Consider the following 23,144-nt stretch of genomic DNA (forward strand, 5'->3'; position numbering starts at 1 on the left):
CACCTCTGATTCATCATGAAAATATTTGGTAATTCGCCATGTCCTTGCTATTTTAATTTTTCTATTTGATTTAATCCCCCCCCCTCCCGAACAAAATTCCTGCGTATTTAACTGTTCCAAGTCTTCACCAAATTTTTTTTGTCACTGTTATAAACGCTGTCTTACATCCAACCTAACACCTTCATATTTTGTTTCCAGCAGTGATACAAACTGAAAAATATTAACCTGCTTTCTATCCATAACAGCGCGCTTAATAATTTCTATACTGTCAAATCACAGCTTTATTATTTGCCGTTCCTAGAGTCGGAGGCGCTCGGGGCAAAATTAATTACGGCACCCTCTTTCAACTCACACTTAAACAAAAAAAATCCCCAGCCACGGCACCCCCCAAGCCACGAATACCGGGGCGGCTTGTCCCGGTCGCCCCCCCCCCCCCTTTGTCCGGCCCTGAGTATAGATACCAGAAAATATAAAAAATTATTGCACTGCGCGAGCAGGTAAACAGCGGTCATCTAACAAGAAGGGTGATAATCAAAGGTTGATATTGAATAGTGGAACTACCTAACCAAACAATTTTGCCTCCTTCAAACAATTTAGGAAAGCTTTGTTGGGGGGCATGGAAGAGAAAGCGAAAGGAGCTAGTCTCTCTGTAATCTATAATTATTTAATGTCTATGATTTAACTTAGACTTTCATTTATAAGAAATATTGCAAAGACACAATGCATATTCAGGAGCCAACATCCAAAAATTAACAAAACACAAACCTAGAACAACCCTACGTAAAAGTAGCCAAGTTGCCAGGTGACACTGCAGTCCCTAAGTTTTCAATGGTCTGACAGACACTATTAATGATGTTGCAAAAAGAGGGGAGGGGGCCTTGTTCAATGACAAAAGTTTTTAAACTGGTTTCATGAAAACATGAAACCCTTCATGAAAACATGAACTGGCCATGGAGCCTTTCGAGGGTAATAAGGGTATTGCATTTCCATTTTGTATTTATTGGTGAATAATACTCTGAACTGAACTGAATTGTCAGGATAATTGCCATACAAATTGAAAACAGATGGTAAAACATTTTCAAATGGACTTAAAAATAGAAATCGACACTACTAAAACTTTTGTCAAAAAAGTTTCCCACAAATCACTTTTTAGGACTATGAAAACCATTTCATGCTGATCACGTCCATTATTTACTGAGTCACATATTCCTACGCTTCTTCTTTTGCACATGCTGTATATACAAAATAATAAGTTAATGGGTTTGATTAGAAAGACGCCAGTCCTTGTTTTCCTCATTTAACAACAACCACAAATCTTCCTCTGCTAAGTCAAGCATGAAAAAAACTTGGAAAATGACATCAGAGAACTACATTCCAGAACAATTCCAAATTTCCAGAGTTGTCTATCTGTCAATCCATTCCGTAAATTTAATAACACGTTAGAAACAATTTGACGTTTCCCAGCACCCGGGTCTGGGAAACAACAAGTACTAACACCATAATACACAGGAGAAATCAAATAGGCCGGGAAAACGACATTATCTGTTCTCAAAGAGTTCGGTAACGAGCTGTAAGTAAGGAGCACTGCATATAAATAATATACAGTAGAATCACGACTCAGTAATATTTGGCTACTACAGTCTTGGCGCGTATAAAAGCTTTGCCCGTATACTCGTCCGTCCTCATCCATCAGCAATTCAGTGTATTTTAGCCTGGAACACGTATTTTCGCAGAAATTTTCTCAAAATGCCTTTGAAACCAACTCGAGACTTTGAAACCTACTTGTAATTTCTGAAAACATCTAATATTAACAGTAAATATCTAATAATAACATTGCACTACTAATAACCGATTTTTATATATGTATTGGAATAAATTAATTTAAAATTAGATTCTTGTAAAATTTAGTGTTACAACGTTGAAGCCAAGTTTCGCGTTCCAGAGAAATCTGACTTGTCTACCCGTGAAAAGATCTAATGTCGCTTATGTTTCTACGTTCTCTGGAGCACTTGCATCTCGGTCCGGTTTTGTATAATGGTTGAGATAGGGAATGATTCTACTGTATATTAATTATACACAGGCTTTGAATAGATTGGGATGGAGGAGGAGCGTGCGTAGCTGTATTGGCCTCAGCCGGCTTGGTGATGGGGTGAGTTTTTAGTAGTAGTAGTAGTAGTAGTACATTACTTATATACAGTGGTAAGGAGCGACTCGACCCAATACCAACCAAAACTCTAAAAAAAAACGTAATTTTGCTAGTAATAGATACGAATTGGCTTGCTTACTCCTCAATACCTCGCTCTTTAGACTAAAGTTTGACTTCTTGTCCCAATTCTTTAAGAACGGCTCCTGAAACACAAGGGCCGTTTGATTAGAATTAATTTAAAAAACTTTTTCCGCAAAATAACTTTTTCAAAGAAAAGTAAAGAACTCCATCAAACAAAAATGAGCAAAAATCAAATCAAATAATCTACCAACGTGAAACTACCACAAATCAGCATCGATAAATAAATGAAACCCAAAGCGAACAGAAATTACAATAAATAACCAAGTCAAACTCAAAACAAGCAGAAATTAACATAAGTTGTGCTCAAAACCCCTATGCCTTCCAAAGGCCAGAACAAAATTTGCACTTTACTGAAAAAAATATAAATGTTTTTACTTTTATAACTTTAATAAATCAAATAATATTAACTTTTTGATTACTAAATATCAGTATAAGTATATTAAACTGAATATGCACATTCATTTGTATTTTTTTCAGTAAAGCGCAAATTATGTTCTGGCCTTGGGAAGGCATAGGAGTTTTGAGCCCAACTTATGTTAATTTCAGCTCGTTTTGAGTTTGACTCGGTTATTTATTGTAATTTCTGTTCGAAATTACAAATAAGATTATTTGATTTTATTTTGCTCATTTTTTGTTTATGGAGTTCTTTACTTTTCTGTGAAAAACTTATTTTGTGGAAAAAGTTTTTTTTAAATTAATTTCTATTCGTTTTATATTGACATAGTCTTTTCAGGGAAAGCGAAAATAGTACTATATCTTTTCGTTTTTTAAGACTTTATAGTTTGGCCTGCCATTTGTATGCTGGAGAAAAATTTTCAGCAATTTTTAACAACATACACCCTTTTAAAAATCTGGAAACAAATAGTAGTGTTTAATTTAGTTTCATACCTCCTCTAGTTGACCTGAAATGGAAAACTTGATACCATTCGCAAAAAAATCTGTTTACTTTCTTTGATAGCTTGATGGCCTTTCGTTTTTTTTTTAAGAATTTATAGTTTGGCCTGCTATTTGTATGCTGGAGAAAAATTTTTAGCAATTTTTAACAATATACACCCTCTTAAAAATCTGAACACAAAGATTAGTTTTTAATTTAGTTTCATACCTCCTCTAGTTGACCTGAAATAGAAAACTTAATACCATTCGCAAAAAAATCTATTTATTTTCTTTGATAGCTTGGATACACTTATGCTATTTTGATTTGGTTAAGTTTTACGAGCAGAATTAGCACCGAAAGTTTGAACATAATACCCTCAGTCGTTGTTGGGATACTGCTGAGATGCCTTATTGGTAATTAGAATTAACACAGTGAATTTTTATTTAATATTAAGGAAAAATTTTGTTTTTAAACATAATGGCAACTGTGAGGGTGGGGGAGGTAGGGGGAGTAGTTGTCCTCCAACCACTTTTGACTATTAAAAATGACATCAGCCCTTTCTATTTTCAATCGAATGAGTCCTTTTCGAAGTTCCTACGAAAACTCCTTCGATACGAAGTGCTCTGGTCGAAATAAAACAACAACATAATATATTGTACCCACATCGATCTTTACTATAAAAATGTCGAGGCTTCCAATCACTTTCGACTATTAAAAGAGGGCATAAGGCCTTTCGATTTCCAATCGAATGAGCCCTTTTTAGGTTTCTACGACAACCGCCTTTTATAAACACCTTATATGCCCCCAGGGCATAAATTACAACCTTTACCCTGAGAGCTGTGAGGGTGGTTGTCATCCTCTAAGACCTAATTTCCAAAACTTTCAACTACAAAATGGCTATCTCAAAATTTTGATTGGATGTTTTTTGGGAAGTCGTGGGGGTGAAGAGGGTGTTATTCACACTCCAATCACTTTCAACTATTAAAAAAGGCACTAGCCCTTTCAATTTCCAATCAAATGAGCCCTTTCGAAGTTTCTACGACAATACTTTCAATAAAAAACCTTATATAACTTACAGCCCTTGCCCTGAGGGCTGGGGGGGTTGTAGTCCTCAAAGACCTAATTTCCAGAACTTTATGCAACGTTGAACAAAATGGCTATCTGAAAATTTTGATTGGATGTGTTTGGGGGAATGGTGGGCGTGAGAGGGGGGTTAGTTACCTTCCAATCTCTTTCTACTACTAAAAAGGGCACTAGCCCTCTCAATTTTCAATTGAATGGGCCTCTTTTGAAGTTTTTACGCCAACTCTATCTATAAGAACCTTATATGCCCCCCAGGGCATAACTTAAAACCTTTGCCCTGGGGGCTCTGGGGGTTTGAGATCCTTAAATACATAATCTCCAGAACTTTCAACTACGTTGAACAAAATGGCTATCTCTAAACTTTGATTGGATGTTTTTGGGGGAATGGTGGGCGTGAAAGGGGGGTTAATTACTCTCCACTCACTTTCGACTATTAAAAAGGACAATTTCGATTTCCAATCAAATGAGCCCCTTTTGAAGTTTCTACAAAAATTTTCTATGTAAACCTTATATGCCCCCAGGGCATAACTTACAACCCTTGCACTGAGGGCTCTGATGGGGTTATCATCCTAAAAGACCTAATTTCCAGGACTTTCTACTATGTTGAACAAAATGGATGTCTCAAAATTTTGATTGGATGTGTTTGGGGATTTTTGAATGGTGTGCGTGAGAGGGGGGTTACTTGCCCTCCAATAACTTTCTGCTATTAAAAGGGCACTAGTCCTTTCAATTTCCAATCGGATGAGCCCTTTTTGAAGTTTCTACAACAGCGCTTACTATAAAAGCCTTATATGCCCCCAGGGCATAACTTATTACCCCTGCCCTGAGGGCTTTGGAGGTGGAGGGGTTGTCATCCTTAAAGACCTAATTTCCAAAACGTTCAACTTCGTTGATTAAAACGGCTAAATAAAAATTTCGATTGGATGTGTTTGGGGAAAAAGTGGGCGTGAGAGGGGGGTCAGTTGTCCTCAAATCACTTTCGACTATTAAAAAGGGCATTAGCCCTTTGAATTTCCAATCGAATGAGCCCTTTTTCAAGTTTCTACGACAAAGATTTCAATAAAACTTATATGCCCCCAGGGCATAACTTATAACCCTTGCCCTGAAGAGTGTGGGGGAGTGTTCTAATCAAAGGTATAATTTCCTGAACTTTAAACTGCGTGGAACAAAATGGCTTGTGGGGGGATGGGTTGTCATCATTAAAGACCTAATTTCCAAAAATTTCAACTACGTTGAATAAAATGGCTATCTAAAAATTTTGATTGGATGTGTTTGGGGAAAAGGTGGGCGTGAGAGGGGGGTTGGCTACCCTCAAATCACTTTCGACTATTAAAAAGGGTACTAGTACTTTGAATTTCAAATCGAATGAGCCCTTTTTCAAGTTTGTACGACAAAGATTTTAATAAAAACATTACAAGCCCCCATGGCACAACTCATAACCTTTTCCCTGAGAGATGTTGTTAAGTTTCTTCCTTAAACACATATTTTGCGTTTGGAAATCAACTACCCTGAACAAAATGGCTATCTAAAAATTTTTATTGGATGTGTTTGGGGATATGGTTGGCGTGGAAGGGGTGTTAGTTGCCTTCCAATCCTTTTTGACTACTAAAAAGAGCACTAGCCATTTCAATTTCCAATTGAATGAGCCCTTTTTGAAATTTCTACGACAACACGTTCTATAAAAACCTTATATGCCCCTAGGGCATAACTTAGAACCGTTGCCCTGAAGACTGTGGGGGAAGTGCCCTGCTCAAAGGTATAATTTCCTGAACTTTAAACTGCGCGGAACAAAAAGACTATCTCAAAATTTTGATTGGACGAGTTTGGGGAAATGGTGGGCGTGGAAGGGGTGTTAGTTGCCTTCCAATCACTTTCGAATATCAAAAAGGGCACTAGACATTCCAATTTCCAATCGATTGAGTCCTTTTGAAGTTTGTACGACAACTCCTTCGATACGAAGTGCCCTGGCCTAAAGGAAAAAAAATATAACACATTGTGCCAACATCGTTCTTATACACCCCCAGGGCATAACTTAAAACCGTTGCCCTGAGGGTTGTGGGGGAGTGTCCTCCTCAAAAACATATTTTCTATCTAGAAATCAACTACGCTAAACAAAATGGCTATCTCAAAATTTTGATTGGATGTATTTGGGGGAATGATGGGCGTGGGGGGGCTAGTTGCCCTCTAATCACTTTCGACTATTAAAAAGAGCACTAGCCACTCCAATGTCCGATCGAATGAGCCCTTTTCGAAGCTTCTACGACGAATCCTTCGATACGAAGTGCCCTGGTCTAAGACCAAAAAAAAAATAATGAAATAATACATTGTGCCAAAATTGTTCTTAACTTAGGCAGCGCTATCGCGCTGCCTATGATAAGAAGCTTTTTAAAAGTGCCTAAAAACTTTAGCGTGAAGAGCGAGGGATTGAGGAGGGAGTGGCTCCTCTCACAAACGGAATATTTCCTGTTCGTTTTAAGTTTTAATGTTGCTCCTTACTTTCAGTTGAAAAAAACTCGTTGTTTTTTTATTTATCCATTCACTGTAGGAAATTCCCTGACAATGCCCTTTTTCTTCAGTGTTTCTTGGCGTGAAACAAAAGAGGGAACTGGAAGAAAGTTTTTTTTTCAGTATCACAGCCTCCCTCCCCTCCCCCCCCCCCCAAAAAAAAAAGAAAGAATAATGTAAGGAGAGTCTGAGTGACCCTCTCCACTCTTGCTAAAATACCGGTATTGACCCTCCCTCTCCTCCAAGGGTCGGACCTATGTCAACTTGTGGCTCGGACAGAGGCAGTTTTAGCGAGAGACAGAGGGTACATTTGCCCCGGGCGCAGAAATGTTATGGGCGCAAAACTTAAAATAAATAGTTTAACGGTTATAATCATTTTTTTTTTTTAATTTCATTTTTATTACAAGGAGGGCACAGTTGGCAAAGTTTTGTTAATAAGTGAAATTTTGATTAAATATTTAATATATAGTTGGTTAGGTTAGATGTTTAATATAATGCGTTCTGGGCTTCCATAATTCTCTATTGTAGTTTCCATAATTTTGTTACTAAGGTATTGTATTTTCATCACATTTTGGTATATTTCATTAGAATTAACCTAGCTTCACTTCTTGGGAGTGGTCGCTATAATACGTAAGTAGGCTACCTATATTCTCAACACAAGTATAAGTGTCTACTTTTTTTTCTAAAATGTTATAGGCTACCTCTTTTTGTCAAATAGAAAAATTATTGCAATTCTAAGCTTTTTATTTCAGCATTGTGTTTGTCTTATCTTAAAAGTCACATAAAAACCTACTTTTTGTAACAGTTGTTTCGTAAAAAGCAGGTCGTCCCCGTCTCGGGTGGGAGGACGTCATAAAGAAAGATTTAAAGGTAAAGTCTACTTTATGGATGGGTGTAACAAGGGAGACTTTGAATAGATTCGGATGGAGGAGGATTGTGCGTATCTGTGTTGGTCTTAGTGACCTTGACGCTGCGATGAGTTGTGAGCAATAGTAGTATTTCGTAAATAATAATCAATAAACTTAAACCATTTTTTCGCTTCCGGAAAATGAATGTTATGCCACATATGCCCTTTTAATTCCCGCACCTGAAGGCCTTAACCCCCTGAACACTTACGTCAACAATTTTGTATCTGCTTAACTGACAATCTTATTAAAGCCCAAAGTCATTCATCACCAGTTTGTAGTTAACAAACTCTAATCTAAATTAGGGTTGTGATTTATGAATGAGCTATTTATAACCCATAATAAAAACAACGCGGAGCAATGGAATGTCACATTGGAGACTTTTGGGTATAATTAATATTTCGGAAGGGGTTCGACATTCCTTCAATCTTGCATTCAATATTGAAGGAAAGTAAATCGGCATTCACATACAAGTCCAGCGAGACATCCATACATAGATAATTAGATTTGTATGTCTGGCCATGCACCATAGGTTTTTAATTTTAAACATAATATTTTAAATATAATTTTTAAATACTAAATATTATATATAAATAAATTTTATATTATAAATTATCATATAAACTATATTTTATAATTATAAATCATTAAATTATTTTATATTATACATTATTAAAACTTTTACATTATAAATTTATAATAAATATAAATTAGTATGATTTTAATTATTTTAAATATAATCTAATATTCAAATGTAATATTTTATACTTTTAATAACAATACGTCAATGACATGTACTTGCGCATTGAAGTTCAAGCAAATACAGATCTGAACGCCACTCTTAAGCGCAGATGGTAAGTACAGTGCAAAAGAGGTCCTGATGTGCAGAATTTGGAATTCTAGACACAGTTCAAGAGTGCAAAACTGTATGCTTTGCTGCGACTTGTTGCAGTCAAGAGCCGAATTTTACAACTAAACGATAACTGCCAAAATATTGATGTCTGTAAAGAGCCGTGTCTCGAAACGCAAGCCTAACTAAACATAGGGGTGGATCTGGACCAAAATCTTAGGGGGGGGTATGTGAAAAGGGCACCAAAAGGCAAAGTCTTGGGGAGGGCAAAGTTACAAGCGTGCCAATAATTGACCAAATTGACAAATTCATTTTTAAAAAAAGATTGAAAAACAGAAAAAAAAACAAGGAATGAGGGCACCAGCAAAATTCTTGGGGCAGGGTTGCCCTCCCCACTGGATCCACCAGTGACTAGACACGCCACCAAAGGATCTCGAGAAGCTTTAATGTTTTTAATATTCCTTCGATTGAATATCTTTACAGTGAGTTAAGTTTTCGTTGGATATGGGACTGCTGTAAATAATGATGTTAAAAATGCAGAACTAATCCATTACTGATAGGCCCGTTTTTTAGCACTAAGATCTTACATCTTTCTGCAAAGATTATCGTTTTTCAACTCTTCTTTGTTCTAAGATCTTACAGCTCGCTGATGTTGGCAAAATACGTGAAAGACGCCATCTTTCTGCCATATAGAACGATGATGAAAGAACTTTGATGATCTACTCATTAGTTCTCTCCGACTGATTACAAATCCTAATGATGTCATACGTTAGAACAAAAATGACATATGACACAAGGCCTTTGTTCAAGTGATTCACTCTCAGGTGTTTGCCGACTATAGATTTAATATCTTAGCGCACGGACGAGGGAAAAAACGGCCCTTTTATACACGACTGAACTTCAATGACTAAGATGCAGCGTTGCCAATGCTTTGACATAAATTGGACCCTTTTTCTGACCAAATTAAGTCAAAAGATATTTTGTAGCGCAGTTATAGTATTATGCGTCAGTTTCTATTCCACGGGCAAAACACTGGAATAAACTGAAAGACAAGCAACTTTTTTTTTCAAAAATATTTTCATCATCTCTCAAAAACCAATATTCAGCGTTGTTTCTCACGTGACGATTAGTTTAAATTTCGTGAAAATTTCTTATTGTAGCAAGTCCGTGAAAATCCCTTTTCTTTTGCTTAAATCTCTAATATGTGCTTTGAGGAGTTTCGAAAATTTGGAAAAAAATCTTGACCCGGAAAAATACGGGCCAAAAATGCCAGCAATTTTGGATTGCACCATGAAAGGTCCAACAGTACCGCATTGTACCAGGACCTCTAAACTGTACCAAAAACGGTACTAAGATGACTCAAAATAGACTCGAAATAAAAAAAAAGAAACACAATCGATTGCCAGTCTCGAGTCACATCTCACGGCGAAGTAGCTCGGAAAATCTCAAGTAAATACGGTTAATGGGTTACAAATGATAACCTCCCATTACATACAGGGAGGGGGCAATTATAGAAACTAATCTGGGAAACCAAAAAGGAGGTATAAGACAATTTCTCAGACGTCATCAGCCGATACAATAGGGTCAGAATTTTTTTGGATGATGTTCAGAAGATTTTTGCAAGGAAGTGAGGGATCAGACCGTTTGACATTTCCCTCGTAACTCTTAAAACTATTTTTTTCGAAAAGACCCCAGAGTGGTGGGTTTTGGAGGAACCTTAGGCTGATTCTTCCCTGTCGTCAGGTACGCATATCGACTATCCCGGCTGAATTATTATGAGTTGCAACGTCAGCGTTTGTCTTGTGGGTAATGTAAAACAGGAGACTGCCCCAATCGAGGTATGACGTCATCTCATCCCAGTCAGAGACGAGCTGAGTTTTATTTTTTTTTTATTTTTTTTTTTTGCACAGCCCACGATGGATGGCCAAAAAAGCACGCCATCTGGCAATACGTGATCCTTAAACTGTAAAATTTTACCTAGATTACTTTTATCATAGAACTGGGAATTTGGATCGAACCATATTTTGCGTAAAACTTATTGTTTGATATGCGACTAGTAAAACGGGTATCTAAAACTACCCCTAGGGAATTTCTTCGGAAGAAAATCGAGCAGTCCGGAATTTCTCCGGAAGAAAGACCACCCGGTTATGATGTAATTCGAGTAAAATATATCTAATCCTCCTCAGGATTGGGGGGGATAATATCTCAAAGTCAAAAACACCCGAAGTTAATTGATTGAAGCTAACAAATTTTAAATCCATCAAGGGGGTATTCACTTTCCGTCACCTGGTGCATTGCAGAACTCCACGTGTGTTGCACAATTTTGCCACGCTTGGCACAGTTTGCGCAACACCTGACACAATTTCGCCACGCTTGTCACGCGCCACCTCGTGCACTTGATTTATGAAAATGGACATCCCCTCAAATTTCATTGACAACCCCACAATGGTATTTTTTGTACCCCTTCTGACCTTGCCTAGGGCGCAAATGGGGTACTAAGTGATAGAATTTTTCAATTCTGATGTCATTTTGGGTTTTTCCGGAAGCAAACTAATAAGAAACGACCTTTAAATCCAGAAAATATTGCAGAGATTTAAATTCAAGATTTCCCTTTTTCCTCTCCTTTCCCCGAAAAAATCGGTATTTCTGCACTACCAATTTTGAATATGTTATTAAGCGAATTTTTTCAGAACATTTTGGTTCCAAAAACATTTCTGTTTCTCAAATGCCGGGTCAAAACCGTAATTTTATTGACCTAACAGATTTATCATCAGAATACATGGTAAAAGGCATTGTGATACGCGTACCGGTAAAAAGCTCAGTAGCACAACAATTTAAGGTTTTTAGTTGAATTTCCGGTATTTTGGAACAAAAACTAAATTCAACTAATAATTTGTAAGAAGCATGGAAACTAGAAAAGATATGCTGACAATTAGGAATTCAGCCCATAGAACTTCTCTCACTCAAACTCACACAATAACAACACAAAACTCTAGTTAATCGAAACATTATAATAGCATACTCGAATTCAGCATGAAAATTTATATTAGAATCGCATAATTTAGTTCTTGACATAGCAATAAATTTTAAGTTTGTTGTCTAGTGCCTTCATATATTTTGCAGCAAAGTCAAAATTGTCAGAAGTCTGTGGAGAAAGTACTTCTATCTTTAAAAGTTTCAGCTGTCTTTCTTCAATTATAGGCTAGTTCCCCACTAACCCCCCCCCACAGACAAGTACCCCCATGCCTCCCCCACTGCTCAATTTTATACAGGGAAATAATTTTTCGGAGGTACTTTTCTGCCGGGGGAATTCTCCGTGGGGGAATTTTCCGCGGGTGAATTTCCCCGAGGGAAATTAGCCGGACACCCTTTATTCACACAATATTCTTAATTCGATATATTTGAAGCTTGGTACCTAAATAGCATCTTTCAAGCCCCTATATCCATTACTTTTTGGTTTGACATTTTGGTTTGACATTTTGGTTTGACGAACAAAACGAACTGCATTTTTCGGCTTACCAAGAATAAAGTCATTGGTACCAAATCACGAAAATATAGGGGAGGGGGGCATGATCTTTGTTCGGTACTTATCTGTTAGCCAATACACACTTGAGAATTTGGATCTACAGGTACAAGGTTGAAACAACTGAGATATATATATATATATATATATATATATATATATATATATATATATATATATATATATATATATATATATATATATATATATATATATATATATATATATTTGCACATTAGGGGAGTTGGGGTTAAATATAGCGGGGTTACATGCAAAATGTAACCTCACCTAATCAAAATACCCACTAAAAATGTATTAAAACATAGCTACAATGTAGTCTGTCACTGAGCCGAAGCTAATTGTCTCCGTATGCAAACAGCACTAAACCAGTTATTGTCTGATTTTATGTATCCAAGTTCTCGAAAGTGTACTGGCTAACATATAAGTACCCTTTGTACTACCGTTTTCTTAAATAAAGATACAAAAAAGTCTTCTTTCAAAATTTAGGGGTGATATTGTCAGTTTTTTTATTATTTTAATTGAAATATGAAAAAGTTATTTTTCAAAACCTAGGCAGGACTCCTTAACTTTAAAGGCACGTAAAAGACATATTTTCAAATAGAAGTAATAAAACAAGATAATATATTTTGCAACAAAATCAAAACAGGCAAGCCAAATTTTGTGGAGAAATTATATATAATATTATATTATCGACGACCCAATAAAAACTGCGTCTTTTCTGCCTTTGAAGCGTTTACCAAGGACAAAATCAGTGCCACCAATTCACAAAAATGAAAGGGGTTGGGGAAAAGGAATTTTCTTCTTTTTAAAATGAACATGCAGAAAATGATATTTTTCAAAATACAGGGGGCAAGGCCGTATCCCGGTGAGGGGGGGGGTGTTTGACCACGCCCGATATGTTTGTCCGACTCGTAAAACCGTAACAAACATGAATATAAACAAATTTTTGATGCATTTTTAAACTTTATTTTTGTAAAACCCCGCGAAAAAATCTTTTGTATATCCCCCCCGAAAAATAACCTCGATATGACTCTGCAGGGGGGTGCATTTTCTCTTTCGTTAAATCAAAATGCAGGTCGTATCCAGAGGGGCTGCCACGTTTGAACCCCCCCCCCCCACTCCCCTCAAAATTGTTGTCCAACTCGTTAAAACGTAACAAAATACATAGGCTAAAAACTTATTTTTGGCTAGTTTTTTAAGTTTGTTCTATCCCCCCATCCGAACAAAAATCCTGGATACGCTCTTGATTAAAAAACAAATATTTTTGTTTTTAAAAAATATTTTTAAAAAAATAGGGAACTCCTCCCTATTTTTAAAAAAATAGGGAGGAGTTCGTAACCTCGAAAGGCATGTAAAAGACAATTTTTACGCATTAAAAATAACATAATCGGCAGCGAAATCAAAATAGCGTATTAACAACGGGATGGCGGACAAAATCAGGCGGCGTATTACCGCAAAATGTCAAGATTCTTCCTGCCAAGCAGATCTTGTTTTTAATTTATTCTAATCATTTTATGGTTCTGAGCTAGCAGGTGTCCATAACAAGAAATATGTTCCTAATGGTTGTTATAATAGCATCAGAAATAAAGTCCGTTAAAAAAGATTTTTTACGGGTGTACAGAATCGATAATTTCAAACGCGCCCTATGACGGCAAATTTATTCCCCTGAAGGGGCCGTTCCAGCGGCGTCAACTGAAGGGCATTTGTACCCTATACTTCCATCCCTAGATTTTGAAAATATGGCCTTGAAAATACTTTTTTTGATATTTTCACTGAAAAAAATCAACAAAATTGCCACCTTCGATTAAAAAAAAAAACATTTCCCCTAATCTTCGTGAACTGACGCCACTAGACGGGCCATTAGACGGAGGACGAACAGTTTAGATGGGTTAGTGAACTACATGCACGATGCCACTATTTAACTGAGTGGGGGGGGGGAAGGATAAACAGGCATAGTGGGGGAAGGGGAAAGCAAACAACACTAACGCTTCTATTTTTTTTTTATTTCCTCGGCGCGTGGGTTCCAAGATACCCCTGGCCCTCCCAAATTGACGCCCTGGTACCTCTATTTCCCCCAAATTTCCCTATTACTATTTCCCCAATGGATTTCCCCTAGTACTATTTCCCCCAAAGGATTGAAACAACAACAATGAAAAATTCTTCGAGGAATCTACTGGCATTATTATGTTTTTTTTGTGGATATTTAGTCTATTAAAAAAAAAAATAGGGTAGGCCTACTTATTAAGTAGCCGGGCAACACGCGAGAAATGAAGTATGGTTAATGCTAATGAAATAAAACAAAGTATGATAAAATACATTAGTTTAGAAACACATTTGGGCTATATATTTGCACATTAGGGGGGGGGGGTAAAGCATAACATATATTAAATACGTAACCTAACCTAACCTAAGTACCTTTTTTCCCCTTTAACCCCAAATAAGTAAAGTTTAAATATTTTTCACAGAGTGAGCATTACCTCACTAGGCAGCGGAAACATGTTTTTCAATAGAATCTTTGAGATTCTATATGTAGTTCTTCTAGCGTGTTGCCCTGCTACTAAATAAGTACCAAAAATAAGTATCTTAAGCAGTCAAGAATGCAGAAGGGAAGAAATATCAAACTTGTGTATATTCATATCATTTTTTACCATATAATTTGCCAAATTTAGATGGTTTAGATCGAATGTCCAACTAAAAAAAATTCCACTCATGTGTTTGATAATGAATACACGGGTCACAGTTTATATAATTAGCAGTATGATCTTTCCCTATCTCACCCATTATAAAAACCCGGACCGAGGTGCGAGTGCTCCAGAGAACATATAAACATAAGCGGCATTAGATCTTTTCACGGGTAGACAAAGAATAATCACCTACGGAACAAGTACTGACAAAACCACTTGGCCGGCTCAACCAATAAGTGGACAATAAGTGCACAAATAAGTGGGAGGAGCTTTTTTTTGACACCGAGAATAAAGAGCCAGAAATCATCTGCGGTAAACTTACTGGATAATTATATAAACTGTGACACGGGTTCACTCAGTGGGGAAATGGTTAAGGGCTTTCTCTGGACCTGGAACTAAATTTATATGTAAATAGAGAAATTTTGTAACTCTCAAGAAAAGGTAGTTTACTGATATAAAAATCGTCATTTAAGCCATTCACCCCCCCCCCACTTAATAAAAAACCGAACATATTTGTTTCAATAAAATGAATTTGATAGCTCTGTTAAGAATCCAGTAAAGCACGCGATAAGTGAAGTTTCGTTAATGCTAATGAAATAAAACAGAAAAGGATGAAAATATAACAGTTCAAAAACAAATTTGGTCTATATATTTGCCTATTAGGGGTGGGGGGTTGGGTTTAAAGCATAGCATATATTAAATACGTAACCTAACATAGGTATCTGTTTTTGCGCCTTCAACCCCAAAAAACTAAAGTTAGAATCTTTGTCATGGAGTGGGCAATACCTTACTAGGCAGCGGAAACCTGTTTTTCATATAGCATCTTTGGCATTTCGATGCTGTCTTTCTCGCGTGTTTACTGGATCCTTACAAAGTAGCTATGACACACATACATAGTCAAATTCCTATGTCAGCATCCAATTCTTCTATTGTAAATTAACTCTTAAGTTAATTAACAGTTTCATGTCAGTATAATTAAATTTTTGATAAAGGTCTAGAATCGGGCCTCTCCAGAAGGAAAATGCAAGAACAAAAAGAGATACACTTTTAGACTGCTAACTTTATACTCATATTTATAGTTTGGTTCACGTTTTTCACAATTCATCCCTAACCCCCCCCCCCCTTTAATGGTCTCATATAATAGCCCTAGTCTATATAGCAAAAATTAAAGAATGTTTACTTTATAATATGCAGCAAGTATCAATGAATAATATTTTCTTTTTTTCCGTTTTTATCTGTTTTTGAATAAGTTTTTATCAATATTTTTTCTGAATAGAAGAAGGCTATATGAGACCATTAGAGAGGGGGATGGGGATAAATTGTCAGAAACGCGAACCAAGCCATGAAAATAAGCATAAAATTAGCAATCTAAAAATGTGTCTTTATGTAGAAAGTCTTACTTCTGAAGAGGCCCAATTCTTGACCTTTACCAAATCGTCTTCATTCACGTATATAGGCTATGTATACAACTACACTTTAACTTCAAAATTAGTTAAAGCAATCGTGTTATATTTTCATACCATTCTTAATATTAGGTAAATTTGGAAGAGTTTAAATTACTGGCCTAGCTAAGAAATAGAAATTCTTTTAGCCATACATCCTGAATTCAAATATAACATTCATTTGCGTAGGAAATGAACTTCACCCCAATCCCCCCTAAAATGCAAATGTTTACCCTGAACTGTATATATGGAAAGAATTTTCGATTGTTGTACAAAATGTTAATTCAATTTGCAAAATAATGACTTAAGGAGAATTCAATACCCATAGACAATTCAGGGTATATATTAACACACTAGGGTGGGGGATAAAGTTCATTTCTGACGCAAATGAATAATATATTTTGAGTCAGGATACAAGTCTGACTTAAGGTATCTCTATGCCTTACCTATGTCAGTAATTTAAAATCCTCCGAATTTACCTAATATTATCCCATTGCATTAGGGTCGTGCTAAGAAGGCTTCACCTAGCATGCTTGAACTGCAACCCATATCACCCCAAAAATCACTGAACATGCCACACCACCCCAATCATCTTACCGGGCTAACTCCATCATCAGCATCAACAGCACCATTGACTAGATTCTCCGAACTGGCAGCTATTTTACTCCCATTAACACTATTCGTTTTCACTTCAATAGTTGACAATCGCACTTCATGAGACACTACCCTTGTTTCACTACCTGATTTATTATCACTTTCATCAATATTTAATCCATTCGCCTCAAAAAGTTTTTGTCTCTGAGCTAGTCTATCTAAACTTGTTAGCCTATAACTTCGATCTCGACTAGATGTATATCCACTGTATTTAAATCCAGGGTTTGACATTTCACTAGTTTCCTCGCCACTGGTGACAACACCACTATTATATGCTTTAATAATACTCTGCACGCGTCGTGAGCGTCCTTCTCCAGGCTTGGGGGGAGGCGTCGGCCCCACCCTATGGTTCGGCTCCTCTTCCATGGCGGAAATTCTAAGGGAAAATTCCTAAGGGAAACGAGTTTTGTTTCCAATCGATATCCTAAGCCTTCAGCAGTGGTGAGTAATTGATACGGAATTTTGAAAGGTTTTAGAGCAGATGTTTTCGAACTTTTGAAGTGTGTGTAACAGTTGATTATTACAATTGGGCAACGCTTTACACTCTAACTAGGAATCCAAAATGATTTCATTACAGGACTCTACCGAAAAGAAAAACAAAATATTGCTTAGCCTATATTAAAAATGATACCCAGGAACTTGGAAAAAAACTAAACTTTTCAAAGCCCCCCCCCCTCCCAGTAAAAACGAACATACAATTATTTCTTCCGATGTTGAAGCCCCCCCCCCACCCCAAGGGTCAGATCAATGTCAACCAATGCCTTGGCGGTATTTTCTAAACCATATGGTTTTATACATATTAAGCAATTAGTTGGCAAATTGTCCATTCTTTTCATTTTAGCAATAAACTATAAAACCTACGACTTTCAAACTTGCACAGTAAATATTTTGGTACTAAGCTGCAGGCATATGTACATTTTTTTTTTGGGGGGGGGGGAATAATAAAAATCAAATTTTATTTGATACTTTGAACATGAAGTGCCATGAAATTCGAGAGAATTTAGGATTACGGATAGAGGGCGGGTCTCAAGCCCCACCCCCACTGCGCATGTCTCTGCTAAGCTGGATTACTTGCAATAAGACTGATCGTACAAGTTCACATAGCTCTTTGCGCTTTTTACATGGAATCGGCCTTTCGAGTGACTAGTCGAGGGGGGGGGCTCATATACATCTTCTTCAAAGCGCCCACTAGAATACCTGATTCTCCCAGTTCATGTTCAATAGGGCTTTATTGGGATGAAGGAGAATAGAAAGCTTAGTCTCTCACTAGCTGTGAAAATAGGAAGAAGAAAAATACTATAATGTTAAACTAATTATGTATTCAAAGCTGAAAGCAAAATCCCTAGCTATTAGAAAATATAGTCTCAGCCTTATCTCCAAGCAAAGTGGATCGAGACAGATCTGTTTAAAACAAGCTTATGGTTAATCCGGACATCAAGGAGAGAAACAAAATCAATAGAGGAAAACATTCCTTCAAGGTTTTCCTTAAAAAATGAAAAGGTTTTAAATTATGAATTTTGTCAATTTTTCCTCCAGGTTGGACAGGAAAATGCATCCATAAAAAGAAAATTCATAAAAAAAAGTCTAAATTTGGCATAATTTTGACTAAAATTGGCATAATTTTAGAAAAAGAAGTGGAATACCCAGAGTTCGATCTTGCTGACAATTTGTCATGTAATTCAACATGTAAGAGAATCTCTGAGCGGAGGCAGTGGCGGTTCTGACCTCTCTTGAGCTCGGGGCAAAATCTTGATAAGCACTCCCCCCGTGTCTCCCATAAAATTTTCAGGCCAACAACTATACCGCCTCTCAGACTCACAGGCCATGCGGCCATACTGCCAGGTGATGGGAAATATGTTCCAGCAAATATATGTAGTCCGTACGAACGTTTATTATAGATAGTTTAGCTAACAATCCTGGACTTAGATAATGCTGACAATTTAAGCATCCTGGATGAAAGTGTGAGCAAAATGAATGAGCTTTTAGAGGTTTTACGAGTTCAAGGTGCTAGAATAGGTTTGAAAATTAATGTTAAGAAGACTAAGTTACTAAGGCTAGGAATAAGTGAAGATGAAAAGGTGACGTTGGGTAACGAAAAGACTGCTCAGGTGGGCAGCTTCTCTTACCTTGGTAGTATTATTAGTAAAGAAGGTAGGAGCAGTGAAGATGTTAAAAGTAGAATAGCCAAGGCTCAGGGTGTTTTTTCGCAGTTAAAAAAAGTTTGGCAGAATATGAATATCAGTCTGCAAACCAAAATTAGAATATTAGGAACTACAGTGGTCAAATATGGCTCTGAAGCATGGGCGCTCCGAAAAGCGGTTGCTAGATGTTCTCCAGAGAAATTGCTTACGGATTGTTCTGGGTACCCGGCTGACTGACCGTATTTCAAACAGTAGGCTGCACGAGAAATGTGGTTCAATACCGCTTTCTAGGGCTATAATGAAAGAAAGGTTGAGGTGGCTAGGGTACGTTGTGCGGATGAAGGATGACAGATTGCCGAAGATTGTCCTTTTTGGCCACAGTTCATATAATTATCCAGTAAGCTTAAAGCAGATCATTTCTGGTCTTCGTTCTCGGTGCGAACAAAAAGCTCCTCCCACTTCTTCGTGCAGTTATTAATAGCGGGTTTCCACTTGTTTCCGATTGCTTCGCGTAAAGTGCATTATTCGTAATAGCGGGTTTCCACATGTTTCCGATTGTTTCGCGTCTGACTTGTCTACCCGTGAAAAGCTAGTACTTCGAAACTTCTTTAAGAGGCTGTTCCAATAAATACGGAGGTGAATTCCTGACCTCCCTGCGTTTGGAGGATTTTGACTAAGCGTTCACTATGATTTATGACAGCTCCCCTCTTATTGTAGAAAATATACTTTTTAATTCGAAGCGTTAGTTTTTGAGTACCCCAGAATTGCAATAAGGGGTTAGAATTAACCATAGACAGTGGGGGTCGATGGGGGAGGGAGCCTCTTTATATTTAAGGAAGTCCTATTTTTTTAGGTAAAGTAAAATATGAAACTAAGAGAGGATTTATGTAAAGTAAATAAACCTTATTATACCCTGATTCTCGAAGCCCTGTTACATTAAAGTTAAACTTAAGCAGTTTGGATTAGGTAAGAGCTCTGAAGTTCATTTTGTGAGTGTGGGGGGGGGGGTAAAAAGAAGTGACTGATTGTATTTTTGGCCCTTTTTGGAGATGGGGGTGGTTGTGCGTAGAAGCACTAAAACGGTTGAAGAAAAATGGCCTGAACATACTTTTCTGGTGGGGCGGGAGAATAAAAGCCTGCGTGAAACCTCTTTATAGGAATTCTGAAAAATTCGGGATAAGTATTCATGTATTTTTTAGTCTCTTTACGGTATACCTAGCTTAAACACGAGTGCAAACTGTTAAAATCTGCAAACTGTTGCGAATGTGCAAACTGTCACAACTGCATATTTCTTTGCAGATTAAAAATTTTATCCTGAATAAGACACTATGGTAGCGCTTTTGTATATATATATATATATATATATATATATATATATATATATATATATATATATATATATATATATATATATATATATATATATATTATATTTATATATATTTATATATATATATATATATATATATATATATATATATATATATATATATATATATATATATATATATATATATATATATATATATATATATATATATATATATATATATATATATATATATATATATATATATATATATATATATATATATATATATATATATATATAAAAAAAATCGAAAACGTCATTTTCTGAAAAATAATACACAGAGGACAAACAATTTTTTTTCGACAAAGAAAACTTGCAAATCTACTGGTTCATAATTTAACAACAGATTATGTATGTATACACACACACACAGATATACTACTTTATATACTACAGATATACACACACACAGATATACTACTGCAGATTTGCAGATATATATATTCTATATATAGTCACAGAAACTCTTGATAGACGATTTTTTTTAAGTTATTAACCATAATTTGCATAGATCAAACATTTTATTATATATACACAATTCCCTGAAATTTTAGCTTGTAAATATTTTGAATAAGTGTTTTTATTGCTCATTTAAATAATACACTACAATAAACTACAAATGCAATTATTTCTTTCTAGAGATCATCCCCGCCATCTATAAATACAATTTCAGTTCCAAGGCAGGATAATTTCAACATTTATTAATCACTTGCGCTAGAACTTAAAATACCAAGAACAGTGACATTTAATCTTGATAAATTAGAAAATGTCAGGAATTCAATTTTTAATAAAAAGAAGATTTCCATATGCAATTATGCAGTTTTTCGTTACAACAGGAACAAAGTTTTAAAAAAGAAATATGAGTAAAAATCACCAAAAAATAAATTAAAAACATCTAATAAACGAAAAAATAAACTAAACATCAAATATACCATTCTTTTGAAGGTGTAGTTGCCTTCGGGAGTCAACATAATATTAATATTTGAATTCTTATGAACAAAAAGCGTTGCCTAGCTAATTAGCTAAATTTTAATTAGTATACTATTAACTAATTAGTTTTACTTATTTATTTTTATGGTTTCATTATTAGTTGAATTCTTAGGGACGAATAGCGTTGCCTAATATTAACTAATTAGTTTTTCTTATTTATTAACTATGAACTAATAACATATTAACTAATTAGTTTTAATTATTTATTTTCACGGTTTAAGTTATTTATTTAATATAATTTTAAAAGAATTTTAATACTATTTTAAGTCATTTATTTAATATTATTTTCACAATATTACTTATTTATTTTAACGATTTCATTAATATTTGAATTCTTATAGACGAATACCGTTGCCTAATATTAATTAATTAGTGTTACTTATTTATTAACTATTAACTAATAACATACTAACTAATTAGTTTACTTATTTATTTTCACGGTTTAAGGCGTTAACAGTGATGAAAATGTAGTACTGCATCACTTCATAATTTTGAAACAACCAAAATAGAAGCCAAAGAAAATGGGGGGGTTTCAGGTATACATAGCCCTAAGACTGCTAAACTTATTTGTAAAATTCTTTGTACAATGCAGGTACAGCGAATGGAATGAATAACTTTTGCCTTTCCTTTATATGTTTTATTTGAATACTATTTGTATAACAAATCCATTGTACTGCCTTATATCCTTGACGATTTACAACTAAATACTATAGTTTAGAATTACATATAGTTGTAGAATTACAACTAAATACTAATAGTTTACGACCTTAGTGGGAAACATTACGTTGTGCAATTTATGGTTAATACGAGAGGGATATTAAGGCCCAGTTTACTCCATTAATGCCCGCCTAAAATAAAATAAAATACCATGTCCGTAACGGAAGCTTGAAAATCTAGGTATACAAAACAAATGAAACTACCTATTATAGATACTACTATTATTAGTAGTATACTTAGTAGTATTACCGTCATTACTAAACTAGTAGTATACTACTATGGAACTGCTAAATTGAATTACGGCGGACAAATAAATTAAAAAAAAATATTTTCAAGTAAATTTCTTAATTAGTAAGCCTATAAAACATTCGAAGTTGAAACATTCTAATGTAAGAATAAGACAAGCAAGGCGAACTTGTGAAGTTGATCATTCCCGATAACTGCCTACTCAAAAAAATCTAACCAACTTAAAATAGTAAACAGCAGGCCAGACGCATTATAGTCTATGCGTTAGCGTTGAGTCCGTATTAAGCGACGTGCTCCTCTTTTTTGTTTAGAATGGGTATTGAGTCCGTATTAAGCGTTGAAATGGCGTTGAGTCCGTATTAAGCGACGTGCTCCTCTTTTTTGTTTAGAATGGGTATTGAGTCCGTATTAAGCGTTGAAATGGCGTTGAGTCCTTATTAAGCGACGTGCTCCTCTTTTTTGTATAGAATGGGTATTGAGTCCGTATTAAGCGTTGAAATGGCGTTGAGTCCGTATTAAGCGACGTGCTCCTCTTTTTGTTTAGAATGGGTATTGAGTCCGTATTAAGCGTTGAAATGGCGTTGAGTCCGTATTAAGCGACGTGCTCCTCTTTTTTGTTTAGAATGGGTATTGAGTCCGTATTAAGCGTTGAAATGGCGTTGAGTCCTTATTAAGCGACGTGCTCCTCTTTTTTGTTTAGAATGGGTATTGAGTCCGTATTAAGCGTTGAAATGGCGTTGAGTCCGTATTAAGCGACGTGCTCCTCTTTTTTGTTTAGAATGGGTTTTGAGTCCGTATTAAGCGTTGAAATGGCGTTGAGTCCGTATTAAGCGACGTGCTCCTCTTTTTT

At 35.8% G+C, this 23,144-nt stretch overlaps 1 protein-coding gene across 7 annotated transcripts in view; it reads right to left on the bottom strand.

The window, feature by feature from the left end:
- Positions 1-23,144, bottom strand: part of pnut (septin 7-like protein pnut) — a 201,757-nt gene that overhangs the window by 143,711 nt on the left and 34,902 nt on the right. For 4 of the 7 annotated variants that reach the window (XM_089095255.1, XM_089095253.1, XM_089095254.1 and 1 more), the window contains one exon: positions 16,772-17,204. The exons of 2 other annotated variants lie outside the window; for them this stretch is intronic. In XM_089095255.1, the coding sequence (XP_088951381.1) occupies positions 16,772-17,194 (423 nt within the window). In that variant the 5' untranslated portion in view covers positions 17,195-17,204. Of the gene's footprint in view, positions 1-16,771; positions 17,410-23,144 lie in introns of those variants that run through there. One more of the 7 variants, XM_089095251.1, reaches the window with a different exon arrangement.

The sequence above is a fragment of the Artemia sp. Qi Xiang Cuo genome, chromosome 10 (assembly GCF_049724085.1).
Source record: "Artemia sp. Qi Xiang Cuo chromosome 10, ASM4972408v1, whole genome shotgun sequence".
Taxonomy (NCBI): Eukaryota; Metazoa; Arthropoda; class Branchiopoda; order Anostraca; family Artemiidae; genus Artemia; species Artemia sp. Qi Xiang Cuo.